The sequence below is a fragment of the Culex pipiens genome, chromosome 2 (genome assembly GCF_016801865.2).
Source record: "Culex pipiens pallens isolate TS chromosome 2, TS_CPP_V2, whole genome shotgun sequence".
In the NCBI taxonomy this organism is placed as follows: domain Eukaryota; kingdom Metazoa; phylum Arthropoda; class Insecta; order Diptera; family Culicidae; genus Culex; species Culex pipiens.
Window position 1 is genome coordinate 104,387,070 of NC_068938.1, and position 22,609 is coordinate 104,409,678.

A 22,609-nucleotide genomic window follows, 5' to 3' on the forward strand; every position below is an offset into this window, starting at 1 on the left:
AATCCCTTTGGCCAGTTGTCGCACTTACATCAATTTTCAGGGAGTGACAAGATTGCACGACGAGATTGAAACTTCCTTATTTCATATGTAAAGTGACAAAAATGCACGGTTTTTTCGGTTTTTATTCAATATCTCATGATTGAAACCGAATTTTGGGGATCTGTGAAGGTCAAAAGGTGTCAATTTGGCCCAAAATGCACGTCCCGAGCAGACGGAAATAACTTGGGAATAAAAAATTTTGATATTTGAGAATACTAGGCCAATAACATTTTATTTTATTTATATAAGATTTGTTATTTGTCGTTATGATTTTTTGTTATTGGATTGTTATTATAATAACAGACTAATAACATTTTTAGTTATTCTTCGAAAAAATCTATGTTATTATTTTTTGTTAATTTAACAACTAATGCGATCATCCCAATAAAAGGTGGAGGTATTCTTCCATAACAAAACATGATATTCCAAAGTTGTTTTGGCTTTCAACCAATGTCAGACCAATAACAAATTTTGTTATGATAACATAAACTGTTATTAAACCCTTATGCAAAAATGGATTTTTCGAGAAGATTCCATAACGCTTTCTGTTATTTTAACATTATTTGATATTGAAAAGGCATGAATTTTGTTATTACCGTCTGCCCGGGGTACGACAAGTGAGCACGACGGCGACGAGGTGAGGAAAAAGTGAGTACTTAAAACTCTTCGACATGACTTCAAAATGGGAAAGGGAAATATAGAACGACTGTTTATAACGAATTAATATTTGGACATAATTATAAGGAGTTATAAAGAACTGTTTTTAATCGCTGGAGTATTTTTACATTTTTATTAGCTTCAAGCACACCTTTCATAGAAAGGCAATTTGTTATGGTTTATTTTTCGCTGATAGCAAGTAAAATTGCCGATCTTCTTATATGAGTCTTTTTGAAAATAAGCATACTTAATGTGATAATTGAAATGATCCTTACTGAAGTAATTATATTAGCAAAATATGAACATATTGGCAGACTATTTCAAATTCGCCACGATCCAGTCGATGTAGTGCGAAACTTTGGTGTACACGCCAGGGCTGCTGGTCACACCGCACGAGTTCAGTCCGAACGAAACGATGCCGTACTGCACGATGGTCGACTGCAGCGACGTGTACTGCAGCGGCCCCCCGGAGTCTCCGGCACAGTTGTCCACCTTGTTCTTGCCGCTGGCACAAACCTGGCTGCCGTCCAGCTTGATCGTGTTGTCCAACAGGCTCAGCTGCCGGTTGCACTCGTCCAGCGGAACCGTGCTCACTTTGGCGTACTGCAGAATGTTGGAAATGTAGTTGTTTTCCGTCAGGCCCCAGCCGGAGATGATCATGTCCTTCGGTTCCGGATTACGGAGCATCGACCCAATCGGAAGGCAGACCGTTTTAACGCCTGAAAGTTTGTTTTTTTATTTGTGGTAAGTTGAGAATGTTCCAACAGGGAAATGATTTTAAGCTGACTTACTGTGACTAAGCTTTGCCGGCGATGCCAACCTTATCAGCGCGATGTCGTTCTTTCGCTTTGAAGGACTGTACAGGTTGTGGGCAATGAACTCTGCAACCGCGATTTCCTGGGGCGGATCGGCACAGTCGTCCTCTTCGTCTGCGTACACGTTGCAATCGATCTCCTTGTTGATATCGTTCTCCCCAAGTCGCACCTTTGTTCTGTAATTTGAATGATGTGTAAAATTAGTTGAAGCAAACCCAACAAGTTAAGTGCTCAACTTACATCGACTGTCGCTTGCAGTGGGCCGCCGTAAGGACGTAACTCTCCGAGATTAGTGTTCCACCGCAGGCCAGTTGTCCGTTGAAGCCTATGAGGACGGCCATCCAGGGGTACTCGAACACTTTTGCGTTTTTCCCGTACGCAATGCGGTCCTTGGTATGCTTTCCACAGGATGTCATGTCCAGCAGTTTCATGCCCGTTGGACGGCCGGAATTGCCGGCTCCAACGTTCGTGGGTGAACTGCAGCATACGTAGTAAGTCTAAAAGAATGATAATGATTGAACAATGATCAAATCAGTGAACAAACTTTTTTTTTAATTTGATAAAAGTAATTGAGCAGAAAGTTCTAAAGCTTGCTCAGCACATTACACATGTTTTGAGTTCTATTAAGCGCCTGGCAAGTTTTTTTGTAATCCAGAATTCAAAATGCCCAAAGCCTACAATTTTCGTATGGTCCCTAAAATCATTTTCCCATCACACACTTAAAAAGTATTTTTTTTAATTCAGGCCAGAAAGGGTTCTCAAATTATAGTACTGAGCGGATTCGTTAATTCGAATTTCGCTACTTCGAATGTCCGCTAATTCGAATGCTCGCTAATTCGAACGTATTCGAATTAAAAAGCACTCAACCGTCAAAACCTGTTGTCAAACTGATGTTGACGTTTCAACACCATTGTTCGACAATTTCCGAACACGTGGTTTCAAGCTTTTGACAGCTGTCAGTCGTTCCAATTAACGAATTTGGATTCGCTCATTCGAATGCATTCCATTCGAATTAGCGAATCCACTTTGTACTTATATATCAAGCTTATTCTGAAGTGACTCTAAGTAATAAAAACGTTACTTAATCCACCTTTAGGTGGTTGGTGCCTTCCTCTCATTTATAGAGTGATTCCAACCCCTCTAAAGTGTCCACATGGTTTACGGATTGCCCCTAACGTGATCGCAGCACCAAATAGGTCCTAACAAAAATAAGTGATGAGTAAAAAAAACAGACTGCCTGCAGACTTTTTGTCAAGATTGTACATACACCGCCGTGGGGAAATAGATTGAGGTTATGTAATTTCAGAGAATTTTTAAAATGCTTGTTTTCTTGAAAATTCTTAATCCACAAGAAAGGTCATTTCAGAACCTTTCTAAAAATATATGATATGGCAGGTTTCCATGCAAAAACCACCCTTTTTTGAAAATTGTGAAATTTATATGCAGCAGTTTTTTAAGCAAAACTTTTGATGTGCTTTACCAAATCTTATGAATTTCAATAGGGACTTATGGGACCCCAAGAAGAATCGAATGAGGCCAATACGGTCAAAATCGGCTCAATCAGTGACGAGATATTCCAGTGACATTTATTCGGTGCACATGTCTACATACAGCCTAACACACATACTCAGCAGGTGATTCTGAGTCGATATGTACAAATGAAGGTAGGTTAAAATTAAAAAGTTCATTTTTCGAGTGATTTTATAGCCTTTCCTCAGTAAGGTGAGGAAGGAAGTCAAAATTTGATGTGAAAATAAGAAATTAAAAGAAATGTTCATAATTCGATTATACGTATTCCCACACAATCCTTCGGATAATCGAGGTTTTGGATAATCGAGTCTGGACTGTGAATAAAAAACATTATTTTAATATTTCAGGAGCTCATCTTTGTTCAAAAGCACATCCAAACTTCATAATAAGTTTTGATAAATAATCAAACCTGAAATGAGTTGCTGTAACCTTTATGATGATATTGTTCAAGTGTTTCCCAGTGAAAATAGGACAGAGCACATCTTTTTTACCTCGCGTGCACAAGGAACCCGTTTGAAAAACTGGTTTCATACATTAATCACAACTCATTTAGCATATTTCTGAATCTTCAATTGAATTCTTTTGTGGCAGTCTACGTTTTTAATGCTTCATTACTTTTTATCGATGGCTTCTAAAAAATAGTCTTTAAAAAAGTTCCTAAAGAATTCTAAAATTAGAAAAAAACGAATGTATAATCTTCGATATATTGCTGTTTTGTTTTATTAACGTGACTTAAACCTAGAGAGGAAATTCGTCACTTCTTCGATATGAAATTCTCAGGATTTTTTTACTCTTTTGTACTTAGCTTGCTGGGTTTACTATTTAAATAGAACCCGGCCCCCTCTTCGATTTGCGTGAAAGTTTGTCCTAAGAGTTAATTTTCGTCATAGATCACGGATTAGAGGTTTTTTCTACACTCTAAAAAATGAGTTCGCGTAAACGTGAACAGAGTTCATGCCAACGGGAACCAGGAAGAAAACTGTTCACTTTCATGGTGCAATGCACTATAAAAGTTGAACAGTTTTCTTCCTGGTTCCCGGTGGCATGAACTCTGTTCACGTTTACGCGAACTCATTTTTTTGAGTGTATATCTCGTGATGAAGAGGCGGTACGACCCCTTTCATTTTTGAACAATCGAAAAAAAAAGTTTTTCAATAATGTGCAGCCTGAAATGGTGAAGATTTGGAAATTTGGTGTCAAAAGGACTTTTATGTAGAATTTGATGGCATGTTCAAAATAAAAAAAAAAGTATTTTTCATAGAAAAAAAAATACAAAAATGTTTTAAATAAAACCCGGCCCGGGTAGAGCATCTGAATATCAATCCGGTTTTAGAACAGCGTGAACCGTGAATTTTATAAATATCAAAATTAAAAAAAAAATGGGTTTTCCCAAACAAATTCCCTTAGAAAATTGAATCGCATTGCGCAAGATGAGGACTAAACCAATCATTTCCAAAGTTTGGGGAGTTGTTTAGGACTTTCAAAAGTTTTCCTGTTCCTGAGGGGAAGACCCGTGAAGAGTATCGGGGCCGGCATTTACAAAGCGGATTTAATGATTAATCAACTTAATGTTAACATGTTAAGTTTAATGTTAACATTCCATACACGGAGAAAAAACCGTTCTGAAATTCATGAACAAATGTGCATGTAATCGCGTACTTTCGCTGTTCATGAAATCGTGAACTTGTTCATGATATCATGGAGAAAAAAACATGATATCGTGCACATTGTTCACGAAATCGCGAACTGAATCTTATGTCTGAAAAAGCTTTCCTGTTTCGTGCTGATTGTCAACAGAACATGGTTTCGTGACGCCATCTACTTTTGACCTGTTTTGGTCTAGGGAGCTTTCTAACATCTCATGCACTAACACAAATTCAACGCAGTCTTTTGTTCGTGTTTGGATTGGAACGAATTTTGACGTGTTCTAACATGTTTTTGAAGATCAATCCACATAAAGCCATAACCAAACATTCTGATTTATGTTTAATATAATCAGACTCTTTAGATTAAGCTAATTTTGTAATATGTGGGTGTCTTTATAATATTTTAATAATTTCACATTATTTCAAAATTGCCATGATTAAATTTGTTAGTACATGTACGGAACTTAGAAATTTCGAGTTTTTTTTTAAAGTTCTATAAGCTATTGTCATTCATATGTTCATAAGTTCAAACAAATGAAAAGGGAATTAAGTTAGCAGCAGGATAAAAACTAAGAATTTTAGAATTTTAAAATTTTAGAATTTTAGATATAAATTTTAGAATTTTAAAATTCTACAATTTTAGAATTTTAGAATTTTAGAATTTTAGAATTTTAGAATTTTAGAATTTTAGAATTTTAGAATTTTAGAATTTTAGAATTTTAGAATTTTAGAATTTTAGAATTTTAGAATTTTAGAATTTTAGAATTTTAGAATTTTAGAATTTTAGAATTTTAGAATTTTAGAATTTTAGAATTTTAGAATTTTAGAATTTTAGAATTTTAGAATTTTAGAATTTTAGAATTTTAGAATTTTAGAATTTTAGAATTTTAGAATTTTAGAATTTTAGAATTTTAGAATTTTAGAATTTTAGAATTTTAGAATTTTAGAATTTTAGAATTTTAGAATTTTAGAATTTTAGAATTTTAGAATTTTAGAATTTTAGAATTTTAGAATTTTAGAATTTTAGAATTTTAGAATTTTAGAATTTTAGAATTTTAGAATTTTAGAATTTTAGAATTTTAGAATTTTAGAATTTTAGAATTTTAGAATTTTAGAATTTTAGAATTTTAGAATTTTAGAATTTTAGAATTTTAGAATTTTAGAATTTTAGAATTTTAGAATTTTAGTATTTTAGAATTTTAGAATTTTAGAATTTTAGAATTTTAGAATTTTAGAATTTTAGAATTTTAGAATTTTAGAATTTTAGAATTTTAGAATTTTAGAATTTTAGAATTTAAGAATTTTAGAATTTTAGAATTTTAGAATTTTAGAATTTTAGAATTTTAGAATTTTAGAATTTTAGAATTTTAGAATTTTAGAATTTTAGAATTTTAGAATTTTAGAATTTTAGAATTTTAGAATTTTAGAATTTTAGAATTTTAGAATTTTAGAATTTTAGAATTTTAGAATTTTAGAATTTTAGAATTTTAGAATTTTAGAATTTTAGAATTTTAGAATTTTAGAATTTTAGAATTTTAGAATTTTAGAATTTTAGAATTTTAGAATTTTAGAATTTTAGAATTTTAGAATTTTAGAATTTTAGAATTTTAGAATTTTAGAATTTTAGAATTTTAGAATTTTAGAATTTTAGAATTTTAGAATTTTAGAATTTTAGAATTTTAGAATTTTAGAATTTTAGAATTTTAGAATTTTAGAATTTTAGAATTTTAGAATTTTAGAATTTTAGAATTTTAGAATTTTAGAATTTTAGAATTTTAGAATTTTAGACAAACACACACACACACATCTCCCACTATATGACATTAGTCCGTGTAGAGTGTCAGTGTTACCAACGCGCTACGAAAACAAAAGGTTTGAACTTGCCAAACCAAAATGTCAAACATAAAAAGAAGTCTGAAATCAATGAGAATTTACTATGTTTAATTTAATGTGATCGAATGGTTTGGTTGGTTTTTTGTATGCGTATTTAAATTTTAGAAATATTCCATAAAACAAATCAAAAGTTTTAATTTTATTTATTTTTTATCGTTGCGGAATATCTGAACGGTATCCCGTTTTCGCGTCTCGTTTTCTCTGCACGTCCCCAAAAAAGCTCAGTCGTCCGTCATCGCCTGTCATCAAAACACGTTGAAACGTTTCTTGTCAAAGTGCCCGAGTGTCCAGCTGAAATGGACCGTTTTTTAAACATTGGCCACTGTCCTGGTCCCGGTCTTTGTTCCGTTGGTCAAGATCTGCGTGTGTTTGGTATGTAATTGTCATTTTTTAGATTATTTTATGCTGATATATTCTTTGCAGAACGAAAAACAGTTTCTAATCGATCGATTTTCGATGCGTCGTTCTCGCAGGAGCGTCTGAAACTCCCGGAGTTGCAGGCTGTGGTCTGCCTTCACAGATTTCAAAGGTGGACGTTGTTTTTGTTTTCCCCGGGGACACGGCGATGACCGGCCGAAACTGGAATTGGTCCGTTTTCAAGCTCAGTGGGACCGTGGTATCTGGGAGAATCTTCTTCGAGGGAGAGCAGATTTAAGCGGAAGCGGTGCAAGCAAATTTAAGTTAATGTTATTGTAAAAGATTGTGCATTGTAATTACATGTAATATTGTGAATAAAGTCAAATTTTTTGTTGTAGTTGTTTTAAATAAAATAAAAGTTCTCATAAAAACAATATTCAGGAAGCATGAAGTTTGCATTACCCACCGCTACACGGAGAAAAAACCGTTCCGAAAATCGTGAACAATGTACCACGAAATCGGGAACAACGTGATATCCCACGGTACGAAAACGTACCATGAACACTTTCCATGAACAAAACGCAAATCATAAACGTTTGTTTATGATGCTAAGCTTCTCTAATCCCCTAATTTTTAAGCTTAAAGCTTTTAAGCGTTTTGAAACGGTAACAGCGCCATCTGATTGTCGTTCACACCACTGCCACTGAAAGCTTTCGCCCTGACATCTACACGGAGAAAAAACCGTTTTGAAATTCATGAACAAATGTGCATGTAATCGCGTACTTTCGCTGTTCATGAAATCGTGAACTTGTTCATGATATCATGGAGAAAAAAACATGATATCGTGCACATTGTTCACGAAATCGCGAACTGAATCTTATGTCTGAAAAAGCTTTCCTGTTTCGTGCTGATTGTCAACAGAACATGGTTTCGTGACGCCATCTACTTTTGACCTGTTTTGGTCTAGGGAGCTTTCTAACATCTCATGCACTAACACAAATTCAACGCAGTCTTTTGTTCGTGTTTGGATTGGAACGAATTTTGACGTGTTCTAACATGTTTTTGAAGATCAATCCACATAAAGCCATAACCAAACATTCTGATTTATGTTTAATATAATTAGACTCTTTAGATAAGGCTAATTTTGTAATATGTGGGTGTCTTTATAATATTTTCATAATTTCACATTATTTCAAAATTGCCATGATTAAATTTGTTAGTACATGTACGGAACTTAGAAATTTCGAGTTTTTTTTTTAAAGTTCTATAAGCTATTGTCATTCATATGTTCATAAGTTCAAACAAATGAATGGGAATTAAGTTAGCAGTAGGATAAAAACTAAGAATTTTAGAATTTTAGAATTTTAGAATTTTAGAATTTTAGAATTTTAGAATTTTAGAATTTTAGAATTTTAGAATTTTAGAATTTTAGAATTTTAGAATTTTAGAATTTTAGAATTTTAGAATTTTAGAATTTTAGAATTTTAGAATTTTAGAATTTTAGAATTTTAGAATTTTAGAATTTTAGAATTTTAGAATTTTAGAATTTTAGAATTTTAGAATTTTAGAATTTTAGAATTTTAGAATTTTAGAATTTTAGAATTTTAGAATTTTAGAATTTTAGAATTTTAGAATTTTAGAATTTTAGAATTTTAGAATTTTAGAATTTTAGAATTTTAGAATTTTAGAATTTTAGAATTTTAGAATTTTAGAATTTTAGAATTTTAGAATTTTAGAATTTTAGAATTTTAGAATTTTAGAATTTTAGAATTTTAGAATTTTAGAATTTTAGAATTTTAGAATTTTAGAATTTTAGAATTTTAGAATTTTAGAATTTTAGAATTTTAGAATTTTAGAATTTTAGAATTTTAGAATTTTAGAATTTTAGAATTTTAGTATTTTAGAATTTTAGAATTTTAGAATTTTAGAATTTTAGAATTTTAGAATTTTAGAATTTTAGAATTTTAGAATTTTAGAATTTTAGAATTTTAGAATTTAAGAATTTTAGAATTTTAGAATTTTAGAATTTTAGAATTTTAGAATTTTAGAATTTTAGAATTTTAGAATTTTAGAATTTTAGAATTTTAGAATTTTAGAATTTTAGAATTTTAGAATTTTAGAATTTTAGAATTTTAGAATTTTAGAATTTTAGAATTTTAGACAAACACACACACACACATCTCCCACTATATGACATTAGTCCGTGTAGAGTGTCAGTGTTACCAACGCGCTACGAAAACAAAAGGTTTGAACTTGCCAAACCAAAATGTCAAACATAAAAAGAAGTCTGAAATCAATGAGAATTTACTATGTTTAATTTAATGTGATCGAATGGTTTGGTTGGTTTTTTGTATGCGTATTTAAATTTTAGAAATATTCCATAAAACAAATCAAAAGTTTTAATTTTATTTATTTTTTATCGTTGCGGAATATCTGAACGGTATCCCGTTTTCGCGTCTCGTTTTCTCTGCACGTCCCCAAAAAAGCTCAGTCGTCCGTCATCGCCTGTCATCAAAACACGTTGAAACGTTTCTTGTCAAAGTGCCCGAGTGTCCAGCTGAAATGGACCGTTTTTTAAACATTGGCCACTGTCCTGGTCCCGGTCTTTGTTCCGTTGGTCAAGATCTGCGTGTGTTTGGTATGTAATTGTCATTTTTTAGATTATTTTATGCTGATATATTCTTTGCAGAACGAAAAACAGTTTCTAATCGATCGATTTTCGATGCGTCGTTCTCGCAGGAGCGTCTGAAACTCCCGGAGTTGCAGGCTGTGGTCTGCCTTCACAGATTTCAAAGGTGGACGTTGTTTTTGTTTTCCCCGGGGACACGGCGATGACCGGCCGAAACTGGAATTGGTCCGTTTTCAAGCTCAGTGGGACCGTGGTATCTGGGAGAATCTTCTTCGAGGGAGAGCAGATTTAAGCGGAAGCGGTGCAAGCAAATTTAAGTTAATGTTATTGTAAAAGATTGTGCATTGTAATTACATGTAATATTGTGAATAAAGTCAAATTTTTTGTTGTAGTTGTTTTAAATAAAATAAAAGTTCTCATAAAAACAATATTCAGGAAGCATGAAGTTTGCATTACCCACCGCTACACGGAGAAAAAACCGTTCCGAAAATCGTGAACAATGTACCACGAAATCGGGAACAACGTGATATCCCACGGTACGAAAACGTACCATGAACACTTTCCATGAACAAAACGCAAATCATAAACGTTTGTTTATGATGCTAAGCTTCTCTAATCCCCTAATTTTTAAGCTTAAAGCTTTTAAGCGTTTTGAAACGGTAACAGCGCCATCTGATTGTCGTTCACACCACTGCCACTGAAAGCTTTCGCCCTGACATCTACACGGAGAAAAAACCGTTTTGAAATTCATGAACAAATGTGCATGTAATCGCGTACTTTCGCTGTTCATGAAATCGTGAACTTGTTCATGATATCATGGAGAAAAAAACATGATATCGTGCACATTGTTCACGAAATCGCGAACTGAATCTTATGTCTGAAAAAGCTTTCCTGTTTCGTGCTGATTGTCAACAGAACATGGTTTCGTGACGCCATCTACTTTTGACCTGTTTTGGTCTAGGGAGCTTTCTAACATCTCATGCACTAACACAAATTCAACGCAGTCTTTTGTTCGTGTTTGGATTGGAACGAATTTTGACGTGTTCTAACATGTTTTTGAAGATCAATCCACATAAAGCCATAACCAAACATTCTGATTTATGTTTAATATAATCAGACTCTTTAGATTAAGCTAATTTTGTAATATGTGGGTGTCTTTATAATATTTTAATAATTTCACATTATTTCAAAATTGCCATGATTAAATTTGTTAGTACATGTACGGAACTTAGAAATTTCGAGTTTTTTTTTTAAAGTTCTATAAGCTATTGTCATTCATATGTTCATAAGTTCAAACAAATGAATGGGAATTAAGTTAGCAGTAGGATAAAAACTAAGAATTTTAGAATTTTAGAATTTTAGAATTTTAGAATTTTAGAATTTTAGAATTTTAGAATTTTAGAATTTTAGAATTTTAGAATTTTAGAATTTTAGAATTTTAGAATTTTAGAATTTTAGAATTTTAGAATTTTAGAATTTTAGAATTTTAGAATTTTAGAATTTTAGAATTTTAGAATTTTAGAATTTTAGAATTTTAGAATTTTAGAATTTTAGAATTTTAGAATTTTAGAATTTTAGAATTTTAGAATTTTAGAATTTTAGAATTTTAGAATTTTAGAATTTTAGAATTTAAGAATTTTAGAATTTTAGAATTTTAGAATTTTAGAATTTTAGAATTTTAGAATTTTAGAATTTTAGAATTTTAGAATTTTAGAATTTTAGAATTTTAGAATTTTAGAATTTTAGAATTTTAGAATTTTAGAATTTTAGAATTTTAGAATTTTAGAATTTTAGAATTTTAGAATTTTAGAATTTTAGAATTTTAGAATTTTAGAATTTTAGAATTTTAGAATTTTAGAATTTTAGAATTTTAGAATTTTAGAATTTTAGAATTTTAGTATTTTAGAATTTTAGAATTTTAGAATTTTAGAATTTTAGAATTTTAGAATTTTAGAATTTTAGAATTTTAGAATTTTAGAATTTTAGAATTTAAGAATTTAAGAATTTTAGAATTTTAGAATTTTAGAATTTTAGAATTTTAGAATTTTAGAATTTTAGAATTTTAGAATTTTAGAATTTTAGAATTTTAGAATTTTAGAATTTTAGAATTTTAGAATTTTAGAATTTTAGAATTTTAGAATTTTAGAATTTTAGAATTTTAGAATTTTAGAATTTTAGAATTTTAGAATTTTAGAATTTTAGAATTTTAGAATTTTAGAATTTTAGAATTTTAGAATTTTAGAATTTTAGAATTTTAGAATTTTAGAATTTTAGAATTTTAGAATTTTAGAATTTTAGAATTTTAGAATTTTAGAATTTTAGAATTTTAGAATTTTAGAATTTTAGAATTTTAGAATTTTAGAATTTTAGAATTTTAGAATTTTAGAATTTTAGAATTTTAGAATTTTAGAATTTTAGAATTTTAGAATTTTAGAATTTTAGAATTTTAGAATTTTAGAATTTTAGAATTTTAGAATTTTAGACAAACACACACACACACATCTCCCACTATATGACATTAGTCCGTGTAGAGTGTCAGTGTTACCAACGCGCTACGAAAACAAAAGGTTTGAACTTGCCAAACCAAAATGTCAAACATAAAAAGAAGTCTGAAATCAATGAGAATTTACTATGTTTAATTTAATGTGATCGAATGGTTTGGTTGGTTTTTTGTATGCGTATTTAAATTTTAGAAATATTCCATAAAACAAATCAAAAGTTTTAATTTTATTTATTTTTTATCGTTGCGGAATATCTGAACGGTATCCCGTTTTCGCGTCTCGTTTTCTCTGCACGTCCCCAAAAAAGCTCAGTCGTCCGTCATCGCCTGTCATCAAAACACGTTGAAACGTTTCTTGTCAAAGTGCCCGAGTGTCCAGCTGAAATGGACCGTTTTTTAAACATTGGCCACTGTCCTGGTCCCGGTCTTTGTTCCGTTGGTCAAGATCTGCGTGTGTTTGGTATGTAATTGTCATTTTTTAGATTATTTTATGCTGATGAAGAATATTCTTTGCAGAACGAAAAACAGTTTCTAATCGATCGATTTTCGATGCGTCGTTCTCGCAGGAGCGTCTGAAACTCCCGGAGTTGCAGGCTGTGGTCTGCCTTCACAGATTCCAAAGGTGGGCGTTGTTTTTGTTTTCCCCGGGGACACGGCGGTGACCGGCCGAAAATGGAATTGGTCCGTTTTCAAGCTCAGTGGGACCGTGGTATCTGGGAGAATCTTCTTCGAGGGAGAGCAGATTTAAGCGGAAGCGGTGCAAGCAAATTTAAGTGAATGTTATTGTAAAAGATTGTGCATTGTAATTACATGTAATATTGTGAATAAAGTCAAATTTTGTATTGTAGTTGCTTTTAAATAAAATAAAAGTTCTCATAAAAACAATATTCAGGAAGCATGAAGTTTGCATTACCCACCGCTAGATGTCAGGGCGAAAGCTTTCAGTGGCAGTGGTGTGAACGACAATCAGATGGCGCTGTTACCGTTTCAAAACGCTTAAAAGCTTTAAGCTTAAAAATTAGGGGATTAGAGAAGCTTAGCATCATGAACAAACGTTTATGATTTGCGTTTTGTTCATGGAAAGTGTTCATGGTACGTTTTCGTACCGTGGGATATCACGTTGTTCCCGATTTCGTGGTACATTGTTCACGATTTTCGGAACGGTTTTTTCTCCGTGTAGGTTGTCTTCCTAAGGTGTCTTGATAAGGTCCAGTTTGTGACGATACACTACCTTCCCTTTACTAAGCAATCGAATCCAGAAGGGAAAAGATCGCCAGTTATATTAGTCCGAGTCGGGATTTGAACCCCGATCTACCGCTTATGAGGCGGAAGCGTTACCACTGGGCTACGTGGCTCAGTCTTTGGACCCACAAAGGAACTAAAAAATTGCTCATTGCATTTTGAATGCTGATTATGTTGGTTTGATCGTGTCACTTTAGTTGGTAGATTGTAACAGCTATAGACATTCGAGCGATTAGAACACTTTTTACACTTTACGTACGGGCGATTGTAGTGAGTGTAAAATTAGAAGCAGACGTGGCTGAATGGTTACGGGGTTCGCTTTATAATGCGAAAAACTTCCGGATGTAATCCCCATCTGCTCCCAAACTTGAAATCAATGTGCTCACGGTGGGGTTAGAATCCCCATCATCTGGCTTTGTAAGCAAAATGCTGCCCAGTTTTGGATGTTTTAAGAGTTTTTTTTTCAGTTAGTTGTTATGGATTGTACTTGACTTTCCAGTCTCCTTATTTTTTTAACTTCATTTAAATTTATAAACATTGTTCTCAATTACCTAATTTTTCGTGACATTTTTGTATATTTTCCTTTACTCGAACAAATCTGTCTCTGATCATCGGCAATCTCTTATGTCGCTATGAATTAATCAGCTGTTTTGAAAGAACCACCAAAATTCAGCTTAGGAAAACAGTTGTGAATTGAATTAAAAATAACTAACATCATTCAAATTCGTGAAAAATGTACAAAAATCGCATTTGGCGCTTGAACGTCATTAAAATCAACACAGTAATAAATTGTGTAAAATTATAAGGTGTAATTTTGGAAGTTTGAATATTTCCTCTTTTATGATGTAATTTTACCTCAATTTAGACTGAAAAAGTTACATTACACCAGAAAAGCGGTAAAATTACACATTTTTAGAGGTAAATTTCTTTACTGTGAAGAATTCTAACTCAAAATCCTAAATGGAGTTTTATGTGCTACTTTCAAGCTGAGTTCGGGGATCAGAAAACTTCTCAACAGGATTATTTCAAGTGGTTTGTTTTTCCCCAAAATCAAGCCCGAATAAACCGGTATAGCACAAGTCGAAGACGCAATTCAGACACAAGCCTTACCTTTTGTTGTTTGTTGCAGATTCGTCGCCGCACCTGATCTTGAACCGATCGAGGCCAGGTGGTGGCCGGTTTGCCGACATAGGCCTTGAACTCGGGACAGCTGTTAAACTCGACGCACCGCTGCTGGACGTCACACTGATTGAACTGTTGTCCTGGTGGGGTTCGTAGAATCAGAGATTAGTTTTTGTTGCCATTTAGTGGTGTTACAGGTAATCCAACGACACCAACTTACCTGCGATCGAGCAAACGCATAGCGCACCGATGAGCAACGATAATTGCTGCAGGCCGATCATGGTGAATTGGTTTAGCTGCCCCGGAACAGGTCTCCAAGTCCCAAGTTCAACGCAACGCCTCACACGCGCCTCTCACGGTTTTAGCACGTCTCTAGCCACTTCGCGTACGATCGCGACACTGTACCGGGCTCGACTGGAGAGACGCAACGTGGTGGAACTGGTTTTTATAAAGTAGCATATGCCGGGCCGACAAAAACCGACTACGAATCAGAATCAACAACAACAACACTCTGAAACTGGCTCTTCTAAACGAGAGATGTCGCAGCATCTTCAACACGAAGCATTTCTGGGTGGAAGCTGCAACCAATTTCATCATATGTGTCTTAGTCAAGCTTATCTTTTGGTGACTGATGGGGGAAAGCCAAGCCTCCAGCAGGGTGTGGCGTAGGTGTAAGGTATCTTTTCCCTAAGTTTTGGAGATTCTTACCAGCGCACAGTAAAAAAAACATGGTAAAATTACATCTAAAAAGGGGTACATCTTTTATGTCAGAAAAAAGCTTTAATTTTACCTCTAATAATGTGTAAATTTACATCTGGCAGACGCTAGGAAAAAATATCTGTAATCCTAAAAAATATCAAACCGGCGATAGTTATATCTGGCTGACTAAGTCCGCGCCCCAACCCGCACGGCTAACTCACCGCTGTGAAAACTTGATGATCATGCTAGCCAATCACAGCGCCGGCCACGACCAGTGGTAAGACACGGGAGAGTGGATAGGAATTTTAGTCCGACAAAGTATCACGTGAGGTTTGAGGGTGTTAGTAAGATGGGTGTGAAGCCAGGATTCATCGTGGTAAGTGATGCGGCCGGTCAAATCTATTTATAGTCCTTAATTCTTCGTATGTTCTTGGATTCATTTTGGAAGCTTTCCAATTCGGTTCACCAAGCTTTTTGTGGTGAATTCTGGTCGTGTTGAAAGTTCAATATTCGCCTAACAATTATGCAACCAGTAAGTGTCCTTGAATTCAACTTGCATTCAATATTGCATTTCCTGTTCTTAGGTACACAGATTCCAATCAAGTTTCTTGGATTCTTATAGCATTCTTAATCCTTCTAGTCAACTAAGCCTCGATGGTCTGGTGGTTAGCATTTTTGTCTGCTGACCCAAAGGACGGGGGATCGAACCCCGCCGCGAGCTAATGAATTTTTCGTTCATATTCAAGTGTTCAGAATTCCTTCTTTCCATAATTTCTCGATAGGAGCAGATGGGAATCGAACCCAGAACCTTCCGCATACAAAGCGAATAGCGTAACCATTCAGCCACGCCTACTCCTTATAAACTGAAAATTACCGAATTCGGTAAAAACTTACCGAAATTCGGTAATGAAGTTCTTTTGTTCATCGTACAACCGAAATTCGCTAAATTTGGTTCATTTTGACAGACGGTTTACCGGTCTAAACTTAAACCGATTTTCAACTACCGAACTCGGTAAAAAAAATCTAAGTGTGTATGATCTTGAGCTACACAGCTAAAAAAGAAGTAACCCAGCTGCGTGTAAAAGGCCTGGGTGTAAAATAAATATTGCATTATTTTATGCAATTTTATGTGATTTTACACTCTGAAATATGTAGCCCAGCAGAATGGGAAACCTACTTGACCGAAATGTCAAGCTCATATATGCGTTCATCCTTTCCGTGTTACATCGGTCTGATGGCCGAGCGGGCTAAGGCGCCAGTCCTTACTGTTGGTGCTGGGTTTTGAATCCCATCGGTTGCAACTTTTTTTTTTGTGTTTGCAAAAATTGTACATGCAGTGTGTAATATGAAGTGTTTATTTTGACGAAAGTGATGTGCATGCTTTTGCATGCGATTTTACCATCGGATTTTTTGCTGTGTATGGTGATCAAAATTAATTTGGCAGCGTTGTATTTTTTTAAACAGCCATAATTTTTGGTCAACATTTCAACAGCTGTCCCGAGTTCAAGGCCTATGTCGGCAACGTTAAATATTAAATCGACAATTGTTTATTAAAAAATTTAAATTATTGTACCTGCTAGTGTCTTGACCAAACAATGGTATAATTTTCTGATATTTCATGTTAAAATACTAACGTCATGATTCGAATTCCCGGACGCTTCGAAACCCGGACACTTCATCTTGTTTTATCAATTATTTGGATATAAGTTCGCCTTATGAATGTCAAAACTGTGTTATTTGATGAACTCCAACATCAACTTTCATTTAAAGTTTGTTTGAACGCTGTAGTTAATGCTAAAACAATTAAATACAATAAAATTATAAGTGTGTGTGTGTGTGTGTGTCCAATCCAATACCCGCTAACCGGTAGCGATATTATGGGAAAGCATAATTTGTATCAGACTTTGTATAGGGGAAAGTGGGGCAAGTGTAACAAGCTAAGGAAATGCTCGTTATAACCCATAAAAAGTTAAAAAATCTGTCGGATTTTATTATAATCATCTTATTCTAGGTCTTGACTAAGACTTTGTTAGAACAAGTTTTTAAAACATCATGTTTTTTAATGTAAAAAATTGATTTTAAAATTTTTAATTTTCCGTACGTTCTACTCTACTAGTGGGGCAAGACGATCAACCCGTTGGGGCAAGAGGAACAATGCATGAAAAAACATGTTAATTTGCTAACAATTGAACTGTTATCACTTAGATACATCAGAATAGAAGGTGTTTGAAAGGTTACTTCCATTTTTAGATTAAATAATAATAATTTACCTAAAAAATTTATCGTTTTTATGAAAAAAAAAATATTACTTAGATGATAAATAGTAAATTTTCATAATATCACTATATTTTGTATGGACAATTTTTTTTAACAATTGTTTATCAGTTTTTAAGTACTTTCATGTATTTATTTCCCAATAAAATATGTTGTTGCAGCAATTCGTATTTTTTTCCACACATATGGTACACTTGCCCCACCTGAACAAGATTTTTTAAAAGCTCTCAACAAAAATAACCAAAAGTTAAATCATACTTTGTAATAGGTGCATGTCATTGGTAGGGACACTACTGATCTAGGAAAAATAGCATTTTGATAAAATGAGCCTTAAAACGAACCCTAAGCCTTATTTTGTACTTTCCAAATATTATAAGAAAACAAAGGTTTTGAAAAAAAACTTCATTAAATCTTATGCCCCGTGGCGTTTACGTCGTTTTGGCGATTATGTGGTAGTAGAATCAGCTAATTGCATTGCTAGCAACAATTCCTCATACTGGAAATAATCAAAATTGTAAAAATTACGGCCGTACGAGCGATTGTTCCTCTTGCCCCATATGGTCGTCTTGCCCCACCTTCCCCTATGCCGAAATGCTGATACAACTTATCTCAGTCCCGGGTATTAGGTGGTGATAGCCCTCGCGCTGCTTCCAACGACCCGTTTCAGAATGACAGAGCTCCTTGCGGTCCAATTCCGAGGTCGCTGGGCATTGTTCGGCCCCGCCTAAACATAGAAGCAAGCATCTGAAGGAAACTCGATCTATATTTAGACTTCCAATCCCGTCAGGCAAATCAGGGATCAGCGCGTATTTAATATGAGAAGATAGCATGTTTCAACACTACGGATCAATTCACTGCAAGAGTGTAAACCTTCTGATGGCCGACTGCTTAGCGTCCCAGACCACCAATCCAAAGGTGTGAGTTCGAATCCCACCTGATTCTTTTTCGTTTTTGTTCATATTCAAAGTTCAAATTCCTGATTCCAAATTTCAAAGGTACCGACCGGGATTTGATCCCTGAACCTTCTGCTTGTGAGGCAGAAGCCGTAACCATTAAGCCACGGAGCCGGTTAAAATACAATAAATACAATAAAATTATAAGTTTACCAAAAATGCGAAACATTTCACTTGAAATATTTCATAGGCGTTCGAAGCACCGGGAAGGCATAGCAGAAATTTATGGTTACGATTTCCTTAAATTCTAGCAAATTTTTATATAAACTATCGATTGTTTTGATGTTAACAGCTTATTTGAGACCTAAAGAATGCCATTCACTAACATTTCAGTCCAAATTTGTGTGATTCATAAGTAAAATTGAGTGTCCGGAATTCGAAGCAAAAGTGTCCGGATTTCGAATCAGCTTTTATCAGTGTCCGGGATTCGAAGCACAACAAGTCATCTTAATTTTGAAATTCTGATGAAAAATTGTTTGATAAGACATATTTTGCATGCATTTCCTTGAAACTGACTGTTTATACTACATCCTGATGATATTTCTACATTTCCAACTTATTACATGATTTTTTTTCCAGCTATAACAAAAATGATATGCTACTAAGTGTCCGGATTTCGAATCATGACGTTATTTGAGACATAATTCCGACAAAAAAGTTACCAGATCACTCAAGAAACTTTTCCCCTCTGTTCTCTCTTGTACTAAGCATGCTGGTTTTCCTAGAGACCCTAAATAGGGAGACTGGCTAGACTTTGCTAAATCGATCTGGCAACGTATGTTTTGAGCTTGCCAACACTGCCAAGTTTTGCTGGGCGTAAAGGCAAATGCTCGTTTGCGCAGCTAAAAAAGTAGTAATCCACCTGCGTGTAAAAGGCCTGGGTGTAAAATAAATATTGCATTATTTTATGCAATTTTATGTGATTTTACACCCTGAAAAAATAAATATTGCATTATTTTATGCAATTTTATGTGATTTTACACCCTGAAATATGTAGCCCATCAGTATGGAAAACCTACTTGACCGAAATGTCAAGCTCAAATATGCGTTTATCCTTTCCAATCTTCAACGGTCTGACGGCCGAGTGGGCTAAGGCACCGGTCCTTACTATTGGTGCTGGGTTTGAATCCCGTCGGTTGCAACTTTTTTTTGTGTTTGCAAAAATTATACATGCAGTGTGTAATATTAAGTGTTTATTTTGACGAAGGTGCTGTGCATGCTTTTGCATGCGATTTTGCCATCGGATTTTTTGCTGTGTGGATACGTCAAACTCGTGTCTGTTTGGGTACGTCAAATTCACTTCGACCAGTCTCCCTACACCCAAACGGCGGTCGCATGATTGTGATGCATGGCGGCATGAAAGTATATCAGAATCTGCATGAAATCTGTCCTCATGCATTTTTTGCGATATAGGGGTATGACATTTTTGCCCGTTACCGATAATTATCGACATTACCGACGGCTTTTTGGTTGTATTTCACAAAAAAAAACCCTTAACTGAACGAGGATTGAACCAACAACTTTTTAGTTATTGATCCGACACCCTACCAACGCGCCATGGACGCTTGATGAAATGAGAGTGAAAGAGCACCAACATATGCTTCTCTTTCGAGTGTCGCTCGGGGACGGGCCAGCATTATATGTGTTGTTGAGAACTGCAGATCGCTGAAATGTTTACACGCGGGCAAAAATGATCTACGGGCTTGCTGCAAAAAATGTTATAAAATGTGACATTTTCTGCAGCAAATCCACTGTTGCAGATTTTGAGATATATTTTTCCTTTGGGTGTATTTAGGGTCCCTAGGTTTTCCTACCTAGTTAGCATAAGAGAGCACAGAGGCATCGAGCTGTAATGTCATAAAATGTTCGTGTTTATTTTAGGAGTTCCGACAGTGATTACGTCATTGATAAGCCGGTCGATGTTTTACGGTATAGAGTGAGAACATCGTACTCAAGCTTTTTTCTTCAAATTTTGCTGCAATCGCTGACTAATAACATAAGCAGTAGACTGAACTTTCTTGCATACATGTCCCATATGCATATTCATCACTTTTGAGTTAATGAGAAAATTTAATTAAAATTCGTGTGCACTTTCAGAAATTCTAATTTATACCGCACTTTGTTTAAATACGAATCCGGAAAAGCACTGATTAATTTTATAACCTTATTTAATTTAATACCAATTTAAAAAAAAATACTGGGCTGGTCGAATTTGTAAAAAAAAAGGACCCAAGCTTGGTTTTCTACATGGGTCCGGTGGTGTAGTGGTTAGCGTGGTAGCCTCTCATCCCAGTAAGGCCTGGGTTCAATCCCAGACGGACACGGTGGCATTTTTCGAGACGAGATTTGCCTGATCACGCCTTCTATCGGATGGGGAAGTAAAACGTCGGTCCATTTGCGTAAAAGAGGTTTTGGGTGACTCACCACACATAACCTTCGGACGCCCAGAAATGAGCAGAAACTTGCAACAGAGACCACAAAAGACTCGGGGGTCGTTAAAGTGGATTGCTTTGCTTTTTGGTTTTCTAGCTCTGTATATCAAGGAAAATAGCATCATATTGAACCACTTTAATAAGTCTTCAACTAAAACGATTTGTTTCAGTAATCATGATTACACTTTTGAACCTGTTTTTACTTGATTTTTACAACATAAAAAAAACAGTGAAAAATTGCAGAGCAAAAAAAAACAAATCATTAAACCATAAAATTTTCATCCTTCCAAAATTTAACAATATCTTACTGTGTAATTTTAAAAATTACTCACCAAGTGGTCCTACAATACAGTAATATATTATTTGAGAAATACAGTTCAAAAAGTCATTACTTAATTCGTGGGAACTTCTTCGATTCTAAAGTACTAACCCGATGTGGATTACGCATCTATTGGGGGAATACAGGAACTACTTTCGATGATTCAGTTTTCTAAACGGCACCAAATCATTTATGATTTGTGATGAAATGCGATATATCTTGACGTGTATCGGATGTATTAAGTGGGAATCGTAACGAAGTACAGTCACCCTCAAGGTTTGTGATAATTGCCTGAGGTGGATAAAATTGCCTTGCAGTATTTAGGTCAGGGGATTTCTCTCTAAATGATGATTCTGTGTGTTAATTTTAGAAATATTTATAAACCGTGTATTTCTATTTCTCAATGACTTGCTTCAAATCCAATCCATAAAGTGTGGAACTTAAGTGTACACTCCACACGAATTCACCCCAAACGACACGATACCGTACAGATAGAATTGATTTTGCTGAGAAACATACCGCAAAGGACCTCCGGAGTCACCACTGCAATGATCGGCGCCATTTCCACTCAATGTACAAATATGACTTTCGTCCAATGTAAAGCTCTGCAGTTTGTGTTGGTTGGGATAGACGGGTATTCTGATATATTGTAAAACGCTAGCAGAAACATTTTCCTCCGTAGCACCCCACCCACTCACGATCATATTCTGTAATTTCTCGGAATTTGTGTTTTATTAAAATTGCTGAAAATAAGATAAGATAATTATAAATGATCATACTATCACACAAGTTCACTGGACGACCCAACCTAATCAAAGCAATGTCGTTCTTCTTCTTGGAAGGACTGTACATTTCGTGGCTGATAAATTCAGCCACCACGATATCCTGAACCGCATCCGAACAATCCTCTTGAAAGATATCGTTGCAATCATTATGATATCAAAATAGAATAACTTTATAAATCACCGACTCAGCACAGAACTTACACATGGCCAGATTTGCAGTGGTCAGCCGCAAAGACATGCCACTTAGTGATCAATGAGCCACCACAAAAGATTTTTTTTATCACAGAGAACAGATGTACACCTAGGCTCTAACTTGTGTGTAAACACTGCAGCACTAACATAATGCGTTGCATACAATCTTGTATCAAAGAAATTAGGATGTGAAGGATACGCTTGGCGGCGCCACCGTCGCACTTGACTGAACAATGTAGAATGGCTCAATAATTTCTTAAGAAAATTATTGTCTACCTAGTTTAAAAAATAAATTCACTCCAGTACAATTTAAATTGACTTAAAAATAAAGCAAAAATGCATGAATATTAATAAAAACATACCAGAAACATGTTCAAAAATTATTTCTTAGAGCGATAGCTTAAATAGTACCTTTCTACATGTTAACTCCGATTACATGTTGTACATGTTTACCTTCACAGCTGATTTGATACAGCGTGTTCAAAACTCGTCTAAAACGTGTTTTTTGCTCGATAATCACGATTT

The 22,609-nt window shown here is 34.4% G+C and overlaps 2 protein-coding genes across 2 annotated transcripts in view; one reads left to right on the forward strand and one right to left on the reverse strand.

Annotated features, from left to right (window-relative positions):
- Positions 1–236: 236 nt before the first annotated feature.
- On the reverse strand, positions 237–15,003 carry LOC120428612 (melanization protease 1-like). The gene is made up of 5 exons (XM_039593646.2): positions 14,651–15,003; positions 14,419–14,570; positions 1,752–2,008; positions 1,488–1,687; positions 237–1,415 (listed from the first exon to the last, which is right to left on the reverse strand). The coding sequence occupies exons 1-5, from the start codon at positions 14,709–14,711 to the stop codon at positions 1,012–1,014; spliced, it is 1,074 nt and encodes a 357-aa protein (XP_039449580.1). The 5' UTR covers positions 14,712–15,003; the 3' UTR covers positions 237–1,011.
- LOC120427994 (alpha-ketoglutarate-dependent dioxygenase alkB homolog 4) overlaps positions 3,844–22,609 on the forward strand; it is a 284,866-nt gene continuing 266,100 nt past the window's right edge. The window contains exon 1 of the mRNA XM_039592959.2: positions 3,844–3,857. The gene's annotated coding sequence lies outside the window, so the exon portion shown is untranslated. The remainder of the gene's footprint in view (positions 3,858–22,609) is intronic.